Source organism: Nicotiana tabacum, chromosome 3 (assembly GCF_000715075.1).
Source record: "Nicotiana tabacum cultivar K326 chromosome 3, ASM71507v2, whole genome shotgun sequence".
Lineage (NCBI taxonomy): Eukaryota > Viridiplantae > Streptophyta > Magnoliopsida > Solanales > Solanaceae > Nicotiana > Nicotiana tabacum.
Window position 1 is genome coordinate 4,939,452 of NC_134082.1, and position 20,258 is coordinate 4,959,709.

Sequence of the window (20,258 nt, forward strand, 5' to 3'; positions counted from 1 at the left end):
TACATGCACGTTCCACAGGGGTTCACAGTCAGGGAGAGTCCAAAATATGCAGACTGTTGAAATCCCTCTATAGCTTGAAGCAGGCTTCAAGAAAGTGGAACATCAAGCTGACATGTGCATTGTTTAAAGCTGGCTTTGTTCCGAGATTCTTTATTCACCAAGAAGAATGTAGCCATTGTAATAATTTTAGTGTATGTGGAGGACCTTCTAATATCATGAAGTAATAGTTAGGGATGACAATGGGGCGGGGCGGGACGGGTTTTGTTTGATGCGGGGCGGGATGGAACGGGTTTACTCTTATGCGGGTGCGGGGCGGGGTTGGTTAAAACTATTTTTAAAATTTATATAGCGGGGCGGGTTACGGGTTTAATGCGGGTCAATACGGGTTCAATGCGGGGCAACTTTAAATTTTATATTTTTTGAAATAACAAGTGAATTAGGCAATTAGATGTTTAGCTAATGGAATTAAGCAGCTTAAAGATAGTAACGTTCCGTAGCCAATTCAATTTTTTTTTCATTTTTCGTCTTCGGGCATTCATACAAAATATAAAAGGTTAATTTATTCATTGCGTACTGGACCACTTGTTCGTATATGGAATTCTATCTTAGAAACGAAAAGATGGGCCATTTAAAGGGTGATTTACGTGAGTTTTTTAATGGTTTCTTACGTGATGTTTGGTATCTGCTTAATTCAGACACGTGATGCGTAAGATTCATTAAGGGGGGAAGCGCTCAAAATTATTTTTCATTCTCATATATCGAACCCGAAACCTCTTATTAAGGATGAAGAGATCCTATCTATTGCATCTTAATATTTTGATAGTATTTATGCGAGTTTGACAAAGTATACTCATCCAGATAAAGAAGAAGAACCAAATTGTCAATATAATTTAATTATGATAGTGAAAGTCGATTAATTTAGGATTGATAGAGTACTATTATAAAAATGGATTAAATCAGCAAATCCCAACCAAACAAGGCAAAAACCATGTCTATTTGTTTCTGTTATAGAACGTCTAAATCTAATATCATTATATATTTCTATGGGAAAAAAAAAATTAGAGAAAAAAAGAAAAAAAATTAAGTGGGGCTGGGTGGGTTGAATTTTTTGTGAGTTTTGCCAAACCCGCCCCGCCCGCCCCATTGCCATCCCTATTGCAAACTGAATGAAGAAGCAAAAGACACACTGCACAGAAATTTTAAAATGAAGGATTTAGGAAAACTTAGATTTTTCTAGGGATTGAAGTGATGAGATCCAATAAAGGTATTCTACTCAATCAAAGAAAATATGCATTGGAGTTGATTTCAGAGATTAGCCAAAGTGCATGCAGACCTGTATCAACACCAAATGGAACAAAATCACAAACTCACTACAGTGGCCTATGACAGACATGTTGGGAATACTGAAGATGCACAACTGCAAGCAGAGGCGGATTCAGGATTTGAGGTTTATGGGTTCCTACCGTAATTTTGGAATAGTATGTAATAATATCTGAGTTCACAGTTAAATATTTACAAATATTTAATGAATTTCTTAATATAAATACAGAGTCTACGTAAAGGTTACTAGGTTCCTGGAAACCCGTATTGGATGCTCTAGGTCCGCTCCTGACTGCAAGATGCTAGTAGCTATCAAAAATTGATTGGTAGGCTATTGTACTTAACAATTACAAGACTTGACTTATGCTTTGCAGCCCAAGTGCTAAGTCAATTCATACTTTCTAGGCACAACATTCACTTAGTTTTTACTTGGCATTGCTTACAACAGCTAAAATTTGTACCAAATAGGATATTTTTAGGGACGATGGTGGACGCTTTCGGATTCTTGTATTTGGCTGAGTTAGAAATTTCCTCATTGTGCTAGGTGTAATCAATCTTCTCGGCACGTTATTCACTTTCTTGGTTCCGGAATTAAGGCTGTATTGTGGTTCGGGCCCAAGCCCGCGAGCCCACATGGGCTTTGGGCTAAACGGGCTAGCTCGTATGGTCCGGGCCCAAGCTGTCACAGGAGCCCACTGTGACCCGGTCCAACATGGAGAGACCGCGAGCCCGGGACCGACTGGCGGGCCTGGGCCGGTTCAACTTGGCCTAACGGGCCCAATGGCTATTTTTCAAAATATTTTTTTAAGAAAAAAAAAATTGGCCAACGGTTGGAAGTTTAAAAACTAGTCGTTGTCCTGCCAATTTAGCCGTTTGGATTTTTAAAAAATAGTCATTTGCCTCCCAAACTTTTTATAATTATACTTTTTCTCTATTCTCAACTATAAATATTCCCTCATTCTTTCATTTTTACTCACAAAATCATCAATTTTTCTCTAATTTTCTTCTATAATTGCTTACTTTATTATTGCAATTTGTGAAAAATTGTGAAGTTGGTGAATCGAAGTATTCAAGTCTTCAACGATATACAATTTTCAAGAAGTTGTTCGTCAATTCGGTAAACTCGTTCCAACTCTTGAGTTTTAATATTATAGTTTTGTTTGTTTTAGTTAGTATAATTATAATTAATATGGCCTTCCTTTGAAAAAAATGTTTGGTGGTAAGAGAAAATCTAAAATTGGTGAATCTAGTGGCCAAACTACTACTCCTCCCCCGACTCCCCGACCCAAACCTGTTACCCGTCCTCCTCCACCTGTTATTTGTTGATAGTGATAACCCTTATTTTCAATTTACCGATAGTCAATTTTACCATGATATTGCGCCAGGTCAACAATTAAATGATGAATATATGAATGATCTTTATGATAATCCAACTATCGATGAAAATGATGAGAAAAATGATGATTTAGATGAAACGCAACCGGATTTAGATGATACACCTAATAGTCTTGTTGTTAACCCAACTGATAATAATTCAAATGATGCCCAGCCTGACCCTCCTGTAGTAACCCTTACTTTTAATAGACAACCTTCTAGACGGTGCGAAACATCTCTTGTTTGGCACTTTTTTATTCAACTAAGAGATCAAAATTAGGCTAAGTGTAAAACTTGTGGGACTTTGATGGCTCGTAAATTTACTGGAGACCGTAGCGGTGTGGGTAGTTTGACTAGACACATAAAGACATACCCTAAAGATAAAGCTAGATTTCTTCAGATGAAAGATGCGCAAGAGGGGACAAGTGTAGGTACTCAGGTTAACCCGAGTACCGGGTCAAATCTAGTTCAACCGGGAATTAACACTGTTACCGGTGACATTTTATATTACGATCCAAATAAAGATCGTGAAGAATTGGCAAAAACGGTTACTGTTATATGCTTACCCTATAGTTTTCCTTCTAACCCTCACTTTGTGCATTATATTAGAAGAATTTTTAATCCTACTTATAAAGGATGGCCTCACACAACCGTAAAGAGCGATATTTATAAATATAAACTTGAATATGAACAATATTTGCGCTATTTATTTACTCATATAAATTGTTGCGTTGCTATTACTACTGATATTGGTAGAAGTGGTAATGACTATGATTATCTTACTATTATCACTCATTGGATTGATAAGGAATGGATAATGCAAAAGCGCATTATTGCTTATAGAATAATTAATTCACGTCACTTAGGTAAGTTTATTGCTAACACAGTTGCAGATATTTGTAAATATTTTTGCATTAGAGATAAAATAATGTCAGTTTCAATGGATAATGCTTCTAGTAACACTAATTCTATAGGCTTGCTTACAACTACACTAAATCCTGCATTTAGTAATATTTTCCATGTTAGATGTATTTGTCATATTTATCATTTAATCGTCGGTGATGGTATGAAAATTTTAAATGTTGAAATTGAAAGGTTAAAATGGCTCTAATTGGCTTTTTATTCAAACCGTAGAAGTAGACTTAGAGAATAATTTTAAAAATGTGATGAATTTGGCCTTAAAGAAAGAAAGGTTCCTAAACCTTGTCCGACTAGATGAAATTACATGTATGAAAGTTTAGTTGTTGCGTATGAATATAGAAATCCAATAAACGCAACGTTTAATGCTCGTGTTGGTGGTGGTGGTGATGATGATGAGCACCTTACAAATTAGGATTGGACTAATGTTAAAATTCTTGTAGAATTTTTAGAACAATTTCATGTTGCTACAAATGAATTATCTAGGCAATATTACCCTACTATTTCTAACTATTTAGTTTATATTGCAGAACTTGCAAATTTGTTTACTCAATTGTCAGAGGGTGGAGTAATTTATCAACTTGCTATTGATTCTATGATAGATAAGTTTAAAAAATATTTTTTCCCTATCCCCCTATTTATGGTGTTGCTGCCATGTTAAATCCTACCATGAAATTAGGAGGTTCTCACTTTTGATATACAAATATTTATAAGGCTTTATCACTTTTCACATAAGGAATTTGTTACATTTGCATATGCAAAAGCCTCAATTAAAATAAATGCTCAAACAATTTATAATGCTTATCAACTTGCCTTAGATCATGCAAAACCAAATGTTCCAATTCCTACTTCGTCTAATTCGCAATCATCTAAAAGAACTGCGGGCCTAAAAACACTTAGTTCTTGGACGGGGTTCAGGGGTTCTCAAGGTGATAATATTGGTGATAGTTCACAACTAAATGAGCTTCAAGTTTATTTGTCGCAGGGACTTGAATCAAAGAATCCCGACGGCTCCTTTAATGTTTTAGAATGGTGGAAGGACAAAGAAAAACACTATCCGTTTCTTTCAAGGATGGCTCGAGATATTTTAAGTATTCAAGCTTCAACAGTGGCATCGGAGAGCGCATTCAGTCAAGCGAAACTTCAAATCGGTGATCATAGAGCGTCTATGAGGGAGAGCTTGGAAAAATCAGTACTATTCAGAGATTGGATCCGTTCGGAAAGAAGAAATTTTGGACTTACTGAATCACCATCGGAGATAGACGAAGCTTATGAAGAAATGCTAGCGGAACTTGTGGAGGATACTGCTTCGCCCGGAAGCGGTGATGAACAAGCTTCTTTTCCGCCACCACCAACGGAAATTCCTCCGAACCTTGAAGGATTTATGAAATTTGTTAGAGATAATATGTCGACTAATATGTAACTTGTATTTTGGCACATGTTCATTAGTTTTTTTTTTCTTTTAATGATGGTATTAGCATCTTGTTGTGCTCGTTCCATTGGGGGAGGAAGACTAAGAAAGATATTGACATTTTTGTTAATGTCGCAATAAATAAAAATTATAAGTTATTCCCTTGAATATTTCTTTACAATTTTTTTGTGTTTAAATTTGAATTAGAAGATTTAAGTCACAACTATATAATATAATTTACAAGAAATTGTCTTAGATAAAAAAAATTCAAAAAAAAATAGCCCGGAACACTTAGGCCCGTGGGCCCGACCCACTTATCACGGGCCCATGTGGGCTTAGGCCCACAGTGGGCCGGTTCCACCCTCCAGGACCGTTAAGACCGGGACCGTTTGGCTCGGGACTGCTTGGGCCCGGCCCGCCAGAGCCCGATCCCGTTTAGCCCATTTAGGCCCGGCCCGGACCACATAACAACCTTATCCGGAATCAAAAGGAAAGTCTCTGGAAGAGATGTCTAGAGAAAATGAAGAATGAAAATGAGGCAGCAGCAGACTTGGAGCATCATCCGATGTATAATAACAGGATAGTTCCTGTTGTATAGAAGTGGTTTAGTTTCCCTTTTAGTTTGTATAATGTAACTCAAATATCATATATATGGACTCAGAAATTAAAAAAGCTTTTATGGTTAGTGTTTATCTCCATGGAAATTTATATCAGTTTATGCATTTGAAAAGCAAAAATTAGAAAGCAAAGTTGATTTCTAGACTAAGGGCAACCCCGATGCACAAAACATCTCGCGTTCACGCTGGGTCCGGGGAAGGGTCACACCCCAAGGAGTGTATTATAGACAGCCTACCCTAACACAAGCATTCGTGGTTGCTTCCACGGTTCGAACTCTTTACCGTTGCTGCAAGGCCCATGTATCATCCAAGAAACTACAGGAGCAAAATGAAGACCTTCAAACTAACTATGGTTTATTTATAATTCTTGAATCTTAAAGAAAAGTAAAACCTACATAGTTTTTGTTACGGAGTGCTTTATCCCCAATGCGAAAATTTTCTGCGCGAATTCAGATTAGTCAGATCCCAATGAAGTACTAAACACCGGATGAAAAACTAAAAAAGAAAAAAACTAAGAAAGATGCACAATCAAGATTTCGAAGTACTTATTAACATTCTTTGTATTGAGAAATTTATTCTTCATTTGCACTCTTTCTCAATTACAGAAACATGCCGCACTTACATATTATTACATATGAGAACATAATACCTCAAGTCCTTTTCTAATTATCAAGCAATGCTAGTACTATTAGCCTCATCAACCAGACCAATTACTCTCTCATAGGAGCGCGGCGATCTTCTAGTAGAACGAAAAATGAGCGTTTCGTCCCTGTTAAACTTAAGCCTTCGCGCTTCATCCCTCGATATCTGATAAGCATTGGCAATAACATCCAAGGGCAGCCCACGAATGGCCGAGGTACGGCCACTCAGGGTGTTGATCATGGCATTGTCATTAGTGTTGAATGCTATCCATTCACATCCTTCATTTCCTGCTTGTTTTACAATTGCATAGTTCTGTGGCACTACTAAACATTGTCCTTCGCGAACTTGATCATCTAGCACTGCTCGTCCTCTGTGATCTACTATCTGAATTCTTGATTCACCCCTTGTTATGTAGATTATGCTGTGTGCATTCTCGTACCAATGTGGTGCCATCATCGAATTCTGCACATTTTTCGTCCGAAAATAAGTAACTTTAGAGAACATAATTGAGATTATAGAAGAACATCAAAAGCTTGAGGCATACAGTGACACGCTTCAGAAAGAGTTTAAGTTCTACGCACTGATGCTTTTGAATTAAAACTTCAGAAGACGACATATTTACTATTAAACGCGACTCGTTTTGCACTTGTATACAAAGTTAAGAATCCAACACATTTACTAGATGTACCACTAGTAGTAGTTCATTTTTAATGGATTTAAGTTGTATACACGAAAAAAAGATTTTTTACACTATCAGTGCAGTTTAACATGCAATAGTTACGTCACTAATCAATACTTGTCGTAGAATTTACCTATAATTACCTCACGAGTGACGTGATTGTGTAAATATTTTAAAAAACGTCAGTATATAAAACTTAAGCGGAAGGACTTACTCTGTAGAGAACTCCCCTAGCGGCACTGAGTCGGAGGAAGCTAAGAATGGGCAGAGTGAAACTATTGACAGTGCTTAAACGTCCTGCACGCGGGTTGTATATATCAGCACGAGCGGGATTGTCAATGTTTTCTCTAACCTTAGCAGTACAAATTGTCTCTTCAATTCCATTAGTCATAGGACCACGACCATATTGTCCTTGTTCTTGTTGTGAATCTTGTTCTTGTGAAAAAGGTGGCCTAATTACTCTAAGCCCTTCTTGAACACTAACAATATGACCTCTCATGTCATCTTGTCCTTGTAGCCTCCTTGCCGTTTCCCTGTAATAACAGATACGGATTCAGAATTTAAACATGATCGATGAATTTAACGTTTAAGGTTCTTAGCACTGACCTGTCAACACCAAACGCTTCTGATAGAATTTCTATGTCAAAGCCATTGAAAACATTGCCTGATCGAAATTGCTCCCTTCGCATAGTGCTGCCACCATACTGGCTCCCTTGTTGTTGTTGTCCTTGTTGCGGGTTTCCAGCAATAAAGAACCTCTGCATATAGTGAACATTCAAATATATTATGTAAAGACAATTTCAAGAAGTAATCAATCACTTCAATTTTGGCTGTATATTGCATAACAATGCGATAAATAAGGGCAGCCAGTGCACAAGACATCTAGCGCTCATGCAAGATCCAGTAAAGGGCCGTACCCCAAGGGGTGTGATGCAGACAGCCTACCCTAATGCAAGTATTAGTGGCTGTTTCCACGTCTCGAACTGTGACATATAGGTCACATGGAGACAACTTTACGGTTATTCCAAGGCTCCCCTTCAAAACAATGTGATAAATAGATACATAATTTTGGGTTTGATTCGACAACTATAATTCAGACAATAACAACGAGTCAATGACTGAGAGCGGTCTGTGATTGAGTGATAAATTAATCGTGCAATAATTCTCTTAACGTACCCGAGAGGTTTGATCCAATTGATTGGCATTGTTAGAGGCATCTTCAAGAACAACAAGAACAACTTCTTCATTTCCTTCATTATATAGCCAATGTGCAGCACCTGCAGGAAATGCCATAATATCACCCTGCCTAAATTGTTCAATCTTTTGATGACGATCTTGAAATGTTCTGCCTCTAATTCTTTGTTGAGTTTGTTGGGATGATTGGAATGTCTCGGGGCAACCCGAGTTCATGATCCCATAAAATCCTCGACCTGTTTACATATAATAAGATCATCACTCACCACAAGATTGTTACTGTTCCGTTTTATCTAGTTCACTTATACTAGATCTTAGCTTACAACATGGTTCATCTGTATTCAATACGGATCATGTTCTTCAAATCACATTGTTTAACTTAACGAAGTTTTAGCATAACATTCCTCTCAGAATTATCATAAATAGAATCATGAATATTGAGTTGGAGATACTTATAAGCACCATAATTTATACCTTTTTGTGTCTTTATATCTAGATACTAAAGATATTAATAATACTCCCCCCATTTCTTTAGTTTCAAAAAAGAGTGGAAGGGTCAAAATATGAGGTCAACACTTTTATTTTCCTTTTTAATTCAGACATCAAATTTTTAAGATACAATTTACTAATAAAAAAAAATAGATAAAATCACACTAGTATAAATAACAACTTCTTATAATAAAAATATATAAAAAGGTTGTGGTCAAAGGAAAAAAAACTGTTTGAACCTAAATTAAAGTAATAATATTGTCATATAAAAATGAAACAGAAAAAATATTATATATAGGTTAGTATAGAGTTAGGTGGATATATAAGAGTTTTTAAAATCCCATTTAATAATATATATATATTTGAAAAATAATAAATAAAATAAATTAGACGAACAACTTAATGTGACCTATGCGGATGCACTTGTGTCGGTCCACTGTCGGATCAAACAACAACAACAACAACGACCCAGTATAATCCCATAAGTGGGGTCTGGGGAGGATAATATGTACGCAGACCTTACCCCTACCCCGAAGGGTAGAGAGGCTGTTTCCAGGAGACCCTCGGCTCAAGAAAGCAACAAGAGACGATATATTAGTACCATAAAAACGCATAATAAAATAACAACAATATAAGATATATGAAATACAGAATACGAAATACGAAATAGATGGCTGGTATACGAAATAGAGGTTCACTGTCGGATCCTCTACTATATTTGGAGGATCTGACATGCATCCGACTCAAGAGTCTGAACAACATAGCACGTGACACAATAGGAGATATAGACCTATTTGTTATTGACATAATTGCAAAATATATTTCAAAATCAATTGAAGTTTTAATTAATTAGCACCTTGAACAACATAGGCAAGCAGTGGAGAATTAGTATAAGAAGGCAAGAGAAGGCCTCTGGACTGAATAACATGGCGAAATAGTGAAACTCCAGCACATTGAAATTGCTGATTATTTGTGTCAAAAAACTCAGTAACTCCAGCTTCTGCTTGCATTCTAAAGGATGGCTCTTGTGGATTGAGTCTGTTAATTTGACACTGCTGGCCATATTGCTGCTGGTACCTGTTGGAAATTTAAATAGAATATGAACTATTCGAGACGGGTCCAGGATTTGAAGTTTATTGGTTTTTATAGCAATCTCAATTTAATATACAATAATAATTGAGGCTACGGTCAAATATTTATAACTCAGGGCAGCCCAGTGCGCAAGGCATCATGCGTTCACGTAGGGTCCGGGGAAGGGCCGCACCTTGAAGGGTGTGATGTAGACAACCTACCCTAATGCAAGCATTAGTGGCTGCTTTTACGGTTCAAACCCGTGACCTATAGGTCACACGGAGACAACTTTACCGTTGCTTCAAGGCTTCCCTTCGTGTCAAACATTTAACGATATTTAATAAATCACGTCTAAGCAAAAACTACTGAATTCATGCAAACCCGTATATTGCATGCTAGATCCGCCTCTGTGAACACAATACGAATAAAGGCTAAGAGATCAGCAGAGAAATAGCTGAAAACTGGCTTGATTTTATCATAAAATTCAGAAAAAATCCTCAGCTACTAGCACTGCTTGAGCATGTACTCTGCTGATTTGCAAAAATAGTCACTTTTATGGCCATAGTTAGCAACCTTTTCAAAATTAGATCAATGGCTTGAAGTTGGAAAGTTGCCACTTGGTCTAAAGTTTAAACTCAAAATTATATCAGTGGCTTGAAGTTGGAAAGTGGCCACTTGGTCTAAAGTTTAAATTCAAACTAACATTCAAATAAAATTTTGAGCAGGAATTCCACTGATTTGCAAAAATAGCCACTTTTATGTCCTTGTACTCAGAAGTCAGCATTTTTTACAAAATTAGACCAGTGGTCGGAAGTTTGGAAGTGACCGCCTGATTTGAAGCTTAAAATTCTAACCTAATATTCAGATCACTTGTCTAATTTTAAAAAGTGGACAACTTTTAAATACAAGGCTACAAAAGTGACCACCCAATGTAAATAACATCCTTATAATTTTGACTAACGAACTGTTAAAAATAGGAACTATTTTAACAAACAAAAAGAACAGGTATTATTCAACAGTACCTTTGCTGAGCAAAATTACCATGCAAAAGCAAAAGCAAACTCAAGAAAAAAGAAAACCATGTAGTAGCCATGATTATAATTGTTAGCAGAAAAATAAGAAGAAGAAAAAAGTATTATTGTGCTAATGGGAAGTGAAGATCAAGTAGGAAATGAAGGTTATTTATAGTAGAAAGTATTAGTTTTAAAGATTGACACATTGCAAAAAATATGTAAAACAAAGTTTTGTGCCATTTTGCACTTTGCATGGCTAGCCAAACCATACTGCCTTACACATAATAAGTTTAAATTTTTTTCATGCTTGTTTTCTTTCAGTTTTCATTGTATAAGTGGCTTCATTTGAAGCCAGGTTTTGTTTCTATCTGATGTTTTTAAGTAGGAGTTCCTGTATTTGAAGTCCATTATATTATCATTTCAACAACTAAAGTAATTCCAAAAAATCAAAAATAAAACAAGAAGTCCATCACTAAAATAAATGAGTTTAGCTTATGTGATTAGGGCAATCCGATGCATAAAATATCTCGTGTTCACGCAAAGTCTAGGGTCGCTCCAAGAAGATGTGATGTAAGCGACCTATCCTGATGCAAGTATTTGTGGCTGCTTCCACGGTTCGAACCTGTAATCTATAAGTCATACGGAGACAACTTGATCATTATTCCGAGGTTTCCCTTCAACTTCTGTGATTAATATTGTACTCCCTCCGTCTCATATTATGTGTCGTGTTTCTCTTTACATGCCCTTTAAGAAATATTAATTAGGAAAAAGATTGGACTATTTTACCCTTATTTATGTCATAAGATATAATCTCTCTTTATTGAATATTTATTCTATTTATGTGTTATCTTCATTTTCAGGAACAATAATATTACTAAGAGTAAAAATGGAAAAAAACTAATCGGTTTTGTCTTGAAGTTCTAAAATGACAAATAATTTGAGATAATTATTCTTAGTAACCACGACTGTTAATATGAGACGAAGGAAGTACTAAATTGTTACAGTATCAGATTGAGATACGTGTTTTACATTAATTAATAATGCGTATAGACTTGATTTTATAACTATAAGATGTTGTAGATAATTCCAAAAAGAGTCTAAGCTCTTTGTACAAATGATATAAAAAATATTTACACAATCATTATTTTAAGAATAATACTCCCTCCATTCCACAATAAATAACAATTTTATCTTTGGTGCACCCATTAAGGAAATACGAACTTTTAGAGAAAAAAATATATTATAAATTAACCTTAATTAATTATTATCTTGACATATTGGAATATGTAAATAAAGGCAAACTTTGGAAAAATAAAATTAATTCCTTTTTGATTATGTGAATAGACACTTATTTTGGACCAAAATAAAAAGATAAAATTGTTATTTATTGTGGACCGAGGGAGAATTATGCAGGTGAATTTTTTGTTATTATGTCTTTCAAACTTTTTCCCTTCTCTTATAACTGATTATTTGTTAGATTTATTCTTTTGAGCTTTTCTTTTCAAGGTGCTTGACCTTCTCTTCTCTTTTATTTTAGTAATAATAAAAGTGAAAATAGAATAGGAATTAATGATTTCTTGATTTCCTAGAGGAACACTTACTCTGAACCAAATTGGATCAGACGGAGCATAAAATTTTACAAAACATGTTAGGGTATTTATGATTCGGCTTGGATCGATTTTTCCTAAAATGAAATCAAATTATTTAAGTCGATTTTTTAATTATTGAATCAAATCAAACTAATTAAGTCGTTTTTTTATCGGTTTGGTTTATGCCGACTTTTGTCCATTATTTTTTTTTATCGGTTTTTGTGTCTTGTGTTACGTTTCTCATCATTCAACTTATGATTTTCTTTTTCCTGTCGAGGCATTACTAAACTATTTTTGGTCATTTTAAAATGATCGAACTAATTATGGCTTGTTAGTCAGAAAATAAACTTGATCGAAAAATTCATTAAATCTGGCCGGAGAGCTAAGTAAGCATGTCAAAGCTTTCAAAATATTTTGAAAATATTGTTTTGTTTATGGAATAGAATCAGTTTTCGAGAGAGAGTTTGAATTTTTCTTCAAGTTTCTAAAAACGGATTTAGGACAATTTTTGGATGAAAACATAACTTTAACTTCCAAAAATATTTTTTAACACAATTTCAAAACTCATTTTTCAAGTTTCAACCAAATTTATGTCCAAATTGTATAGGGTTAAAATCGGGTTTCCTCTTTGTATGACTAATCGAGACCAGAACATGATAGGCCAAGGTTCAGCCTCGTGTTATATCGAACCATGATGCAAAGTTAGATTGCCGAGCTCGTGACCCAGAGACCGATCAAGATCGAGACCGAGCAAGATAGAAATCGAGCGAGATCGAGGAAAACTTACCGAGCCAAATAACGGAAAGTCGAAATATCCACGATCGAGCAAGGATCACGGCGGAAATTCTGACACGTATTAAGTAGAAGCCGATTATTAGCTAATCATGGGATTTCTTACCTCATATAGAATTGTATCAAAAGTAAGATTCTCCTACTATATAAAGAGGGTCTGATCATTTGTAAGACATATCATATTCACGCAATACAAAATAATATACTATCATTTTCTAACTTTTATTATCTTCTTATTCTGTTCATAATCCATTTGAAACATCTTTTGGTTCAAGGGTGACTGAACTCGAGGACCAAGACTATTCAATTTGTATGGTTTGCATTTATTCTTGTATCGTCAATTTCGATACTAGTTTATTCTTCTTAATTTGTACCAAGTTATATCACGTGTCCTTAAACCACGTATAAATTCAATTGTTATACGATTTAAGGGAAAATATTTTGGCGTCCACTGTGGGGCTAAGGATAACAGTGGTTACCTGGTACAAACTTTTGTAACACAAACTATTTTACATTTGTTCTTTGAAGTATCTTTGATTACAAGATTAAAAAATGTCAAATTCTTAGTTAGCACCTCTACACGTTGACAATGATCTTGGCCACCACGGTGAAAATGATAACATAGCACTAGGGAACGATGTATCCTCGGTTGGCCTCGATGGAGTTCCGGCTGTAGATCCAATCGACGTCAATTCACATGTAGCCATTAACAGAAATTTGGATATCGATCCCGAAGGCAGCATCCGTGGGGATGCTCAATCAGCCGCTCAAAGCGCACGTGGTGGTAAAGATGGCGGGATCAGTTTTATGGGTGATCTTCGAAATGTTGCAGGCTCAATAGGCAGCAATAGCATAGCTCTACAACTAGAATCACACACTGAGTAAGGTCGAGCTCGAGCCGTCCCAGGAAGTTGTACACAGGGTCGATATTGGTTTCAAGAAAATCAAGCGAGAAAGAGTCGGAGGCCAACCCTGCAATCATGAAGATGCTCAAAGAACTGAAAGTGAATTGAGTCGGGAGAAAAGAAGATCAAGGAAAACAACAAGAATGTGGAAACTTATAACTCCAGGGTCAACCAAATCCTGTGGGCACCACCAATATTTAAAGGACTGGATTCCAAAAAGTTCGTACAACCCCCCCAAGTGCAGCTCCGATGCCAATCCCCAAGAAGTTCTCCATGCCCGAGATTCTTAAGTATAATGGAACGACTGATCCAAATGAGCACGTCACCTCCTATACATATGTTATCAAAGGGAATGATCTAGAAGATGACGAGATCGAATCCGTCTTGCTGAAGAAATCCGGGGAGACCCTATCTAAGGGAACTATGATATGGTACTATAATTTACCACATAATTCTATTGACTCATTTGCAATGCTTGCAGACTCTTTTGTAAAGGCACACGCCGGGGCTATCAAGGTCAAAACCAGAAAGTCAGACCTTTTCAAGGTGAGGCAAAAGGAGAACAAAATGCTCAGAGAATTCGTGTCTCGATTCCAAATGGAACGGATAGACTTGCCATCGGGCGTTGATGATTGGGTTGTTCAAGCTTTCACACAAGGGCTAAACATTCAAAGCTTAGTGGCTTCACAACAATTGAAGCAGAATTTTAAAATACCCGGTTGTTGCTTGGGCCGATGTGCATAATCAGTATTAGTCAAAGATCAGGGTTGAGTACGAACAACTTGGGGCTCCTTCGGGGTCCGTTTATCCTATCAGACCTATCAATAGAATCAAGAGGGATATAGACCGAGAACCAAGGTCGAATAGAGATCGATATCGGCCGTATAATAGAGATCGTAGAGGCACTGGATCTGGGCAAAGTTCTGCACATAATGAAAGGAGAAATGATCGAGGTCAGGGTTCACAGGGACTCATGAGCAAGAACGGCTTCGATAGATCTATCAATCCCAAAGAGGCACCACGATTATCGGAGTACAACTTTAATGTAGACGCAACTACTATCGTATCGGCTATCGGGTGAAATCAAGGAAACCAAGTGGTCTTGACCTTTGCAAACTGATCCAACACAAGGGATCCCAACCAAATATGCAAATATCATGGCATACATGGCCACAGGACGGAGGATTGTTGATAATTGAGGGAGGAAATAGCCTGATTGTTCAACAACGGTCACCTTCGAGAATTTCTGAGTGACTGAGCTAAGAATCATTTTAGAAATAGGGACTTCAACAAACAAAATGAACAAGACGAACCCCAACATGTCATCCATATGATCATCGGAGGGGTCTATGTTCCTCAAGGTCCGTTGATGAAATTCACCAAAGTGTCAATCACAAAAACGAACTCGAGATTACCTACCTGAAGGGACTCTATCTTTCAACGACGAGGATGCAGAAGGAATCATGCTACCCCATAATAATGCACTGGTAAGTTATGTACTTATGAATAAAACTCGAGTTAAACGTGTTCTAATTGATCTATGTAGCTCGGCCAACATCATTCGATTAAGGGTCGTAGAACAACTCGGTCTACATGACCAAATTTTACTTGCGGCCTGATAAGTAGGGATTTTGACTGCTTATTTGCTCTCTTTTACTTGCATTTTAACTCAAAAATGCCTAAAGGTATTCCCGAAAACTAACAAAATGTGCTTACTTGTAGGAATATTGGAAAACTAGCCAAAGAAGTCAAAATCAACTCATAAAGGAGTCAAAAGTGAACAAAAACCAAATAGGGCAAAAAGGCCAGCAGTCTGGACCGCACAATTCTAGTGCGGCCACAGAGGGGACATTTAGAGAGTAGTGTTTGGGCTAGCTAAAGGCATGCAGACCGCATAGAAATTGTGCGGTCGCAAGAGGTCAAGTGTGGCCGCATTCATTATTATGCGGTCCGCAAGATTGAAGAATCAGAGAGTTGTTTCAAGTCCAAAAGCAGGGAGTGCGGACCGTATCCCTTTTGTGCGGCCACATAATCAGAAGTGCGGCCACACCCATTTTTATACGGAACATAGAAGCCCTGAAGTTCCAAGCCCAAGTTCCCAAGAATGCGGACCGTACGATAATTGTGCGGCCACAAAAGTCCATTGTGCGGACCGTACCAGAATTATGCGGTTGCACAACCTTCGCAGCGACATTTTTGTTAGATATTTTTAGCTTAGTATAAATAGAACTTTTTTGTCATTGTTAGGTTAAGTTCGGTTTTCAGAAGAGCACCTGAGCCATTTTCTTTATTGTTTTGAGTAATTTTGTATTAGATTAACTTCTAAATATTAGATTTTCCTTATCTAATCAGTTATTATGCATTCTATCTTAATTTCTTCTTGTATTTCTTTATTTTTCATGAGTAACTAAATCTTTAGCTCCCAACCCTAGTGTGAGTACTTAATGGGTATTTAATTTTAGGGCTTGTTTGTGATTGAGTTAGTGATATTTAGCCTTATTTATGCTTGAATTCTAGAAGTAATGGTTGCAAATATTGATTCATGCCTATTTGACTTAGTCTCTACTTGAGAAAGAGATACAAAGTCTAGGAAAATTTGGCTAACAAGAAATTGGGGTGAACTCAAGAAATTGATAATCCCAATTAAAGGGTTAAATCTAGAGATAATAAGACCCGACTTGAGCATATATCACTTGATTTGAGCAATACCCATTTGGACTTGAGAAAGCCAAATTGGGCAAAATTACTCAAAATACCGAGAGGTATAGAGTAGGTAATTGCGTGTGATTGCTATATTACGACCCCGACTATTCAAACTTGCCCTAGAGTTCACAACTCATTAGGTAACCACCTAGGTGAAAGTCACGACCCTAGATCCTTTATCATTTGAAAAACAATCAAAACTAAATACATTGTCATCTAGTTTATTAATTGCAATCAATAGTTTAAAGTAGAAATTTAAAATACCAACAAGAATGTGGAAGTGTAAATTGATGAACATTATACAATTACACTAGGTGCATACCTAATCCCATTTCAAACTCCCTGAGGAATCGACCCTGACTTGCGTTAGGTTTAACTATTGCTTCGACTGCCTCATTACCTATAATTGTGATGTGAGTTTGAGCGAGTTCACGGCCCGAGTGCTAAATGGATTCAACATGGCTTGCGAAACTACTAAGGGAGAAATAACGTTGTCGGTAAATGTAGCAGGGAGGTCCCTGGAGATCAAGTTTTGTGTAATTGAGGGGGACATGATATACAACGCCTTGTTCGAAAGACCATGGATCCACAATATGAGGGCCATGCCCTTGACCCTTCACCAGGTATTGAAATTTCCAACACTATAGGGGATAAACACGGTTTATAGGGAACAACCCGCTGCAAAGGAGATGTTTGCCGTCGATGAAGTAATTCTAATATCAACACTCTCATCGACAAAGGACTTAGGTACGAAAGCGAAACAAGAAGCCAAATAGCAATCATCGATGCCAGCCTCAACCCAATCAGACAAGCAAAGGATTGATGAAGACAACGACTATGGGGGTTTCTCGATCCTTTATAGCTCCCGATAATTTCGATGCTACCAAATCAACGATCGAAGAGCTGGAGCAGGTCATGTTGATAGAAGATCTTCCCGATCGAAAGCTATACATGGGCACAGGATTAACTCTCGGGCTTAGAAAAAAACACATTCAATTTCTTAAAGCTAACATAGATTGTTTTTTTTGGTCCCATATTGATATGGCAGGGATACCACCGGAGATCACTATTCACAAATTGAGCTTGGACCCAAAATTCCATCCGTTGAAGCAAAAAAGGAGACTCCAGTCCGAGATCAAGCATGACTTCACTAAGGACGAGGTAACTAAACTCCTTAAAATCGGTTCCATCCGGGAGGTCAAGTACCCGGAATGGTTAGCAAGCATAGTAGTAGTTCCTAAGAAAGGGAACAAACTAAGAATGTGTGTAGATTATAAAGATTTAAATAAGGCATGCCCCAACGATACTTTCGCTTTGCCTAACATCGATCGCATGATCGATGCCATGGCCGGCCACGAGATTCTCAGTTTTCTCGATGTCTATTCCGGGTACAACCAAATACGGATGAACCCAGGTGACCAAGAAAAAACCTCTTTCATTACTAAGTATGACACATACTGCTATAACGTAATGCCATTTGAATTAAAAACTGTCGGTGCCACTTACCAACGACTAGTAAATAGAATGTTCGAAGAACAAATAGGGAAAACCATGGAAGTTTATATTGACAATATGTTAGTTAAGTTCTTGCGAGTAGAGGACCATTTGAAGAATTTGCAGGAAACCTTCAGTACATTGAAGAAATACAACATGAAGTTGAATCCAAAAAAATGTGTGTATGGGGTCCGGTCTGGGAAATTTCTCGAATTCATGGTATCCAACCGAGGGATCGAGATCAACCCCGACAAGATCAAATCTATCAAGGATATCACGGTAGTGGATAATATGAAGGATGTACAAAGTCTAACGAGACGCATTGCAGCCCTGGGGCGATTCATATCGAGGTTGTCCGATAAAAGCCATTTTTCTCATTGCTGAAAAAGAAAAACAACTTCACATGGACCCCAGAGTGCCAGCGGGCCTTATAAGAACTTAAGCGCCAAGGGTAGATGAACGACTATACATGTATCTAGCAGTATCAGAAATAGCGGTAAGTGGAGTCCTAGTTCGGGAAGAGCAAGGTACGTAATTTCTAATTTATTATGTTAGTAGGACCTTAGGTGAGGCCAAAACAAGATATCCTCACCTAGAAATATTGGCACTCGCCTTGCTAAGTGCCTTTAGAAAACTGAAACCATATTTTTAGTGTCATCCTATATGTGTTGTGACAACCTACCCTTTACGAAATATAATGCATAAACCCAAACTCTCGGGGCGATTGGCCGAATGGGCCATGGAAATTAGTGGGTACGATATTGAATATCAACCCCGAACATCCATTGAATCCCAAATTTTGACAGATTTTGTAGCTGACTTTATGTCGACCCTAATAACCGAAGTTGAAAGAGAGTTGTTGGTAAACGCGGGAACGTCTTCGGGAATCTGGACCCTCTTTACGGACGGTGCCTCGAACATAAAGGGGTCCGAGCTTAGCATTGTTTTGAAGCCACTCAAAGTCAATATAGTTAGACAATCTATTAGAATTGTAAAGTTGACTAACAACGAGGCCGAATATGAGACCATGATTGTAGGTATCGAACTGGCCAGGTGATCGAAGCTAAGTATGACTCCCTCCTTGTAATAAACCAAGTTAACGGAATGTTTGAAGTTAGAGAAGAACGAATGCAAAGATACCTAGACAAGTTTCAGGTAGCATTACATCGGTTCAAAGAGTGTTTTTTGCAGCACGTTCCTCGAGATCAAAATAGTGAGGTCGATGCCCTTGCAAACTTAGGATCGTCAGTCGAAGACGACGAGCTCAACTCGGGTGTAGTTGTACAGTTCATGAGGTTGGTAGTAGATGAAGGTCACGCCAAAATAAACTCCACGAGCTTAACTTGGGATTGGAGAAATAAATACATAGATTATTTGAAGACCAAGAAAATTCCCTAAGATCTAAAGGAATCGAGGGCCATGCGCACAAAGGCAGCCTGGTTTAGCTTGTTCGAGGACGGAACCTTGCTTAGGATAATATTCGATGGAACGCTAGCAATATGTATGTGTCCGGGAGATACCGAGTACATTTTGAGGGAAGTCCATGAAGGCACATGCGGGAACCACTACGGCGCCGAATCATTGGTTTGAAAGGTAATCAGAGCTGGCTATTACTGGGTCGATATAGAAAAAGATGCGAAGGAGTTCGTGCAAAAATGTGATAAGTGCCAAAGACTTGCTCTGATGATTCATCAACCCGGGGAGCTACTGTATTCAGTTTTATCACCATGGCCATTTATGAAGTGAGGGATGGACATCGTTGTCCCTCTTCCATCAGCACCAGGTAAGGCTCAATTTGTTTAATTTATGACTAACCATTTCTCTAAATGGGTTGAAGCACGTGCATCTGAAATGGTCAGGGAGAAGGAAGTCATTGACTTCATTTGGGACCACATCATATGTCGGTTCGGGATACCATTCGTAATTGTATGTGATAACAGAAAACAGTTTATCGGTAGTAGGAATGGACAAGCCGAATTGACCAACAAAACCATAATCCAAAACCTTAAGAAAAGATCAACTAACGCTAAGGGAAAATGGAAAGAGA

General features: G+C 37.4%; 1 protein-coding gene across 1 annotated transcript; it reads right to left on the minus strand.

The window, feature by feature from the left end:
- Window positions 1–6,303: 6,303 nt before the first annotated feature.
- LOC142174688 (11S globulin seed storage protein Ana o 2.0101-like) lies at window positions 6,304–10,808 on the minus strand. The gene is made up of 6 exons (XM_075240752.1): window positions 10,738–10,808; window positions 9,501–9,721; window positions 8,138–8,397; window positions 7,568–7,719; window positions 7,176–7,494; window positions 6,304–6,744 (listed from the first exon to the last, which is right to left on the minus strand). The coding sequence occupies exons 1-6, from the start codon at window positions 10,806–10,808 to the stop codon at window positions 6,310–6,312; spliced, it is 1,458 nt and encodes a 485-aa protein (XP_075096853.1). The 3' UTR covers window positions 6,304–6,309.
- Between the last annotated feature and the right edge of the window lie 9,450 nt (window positions 10,809–20,258).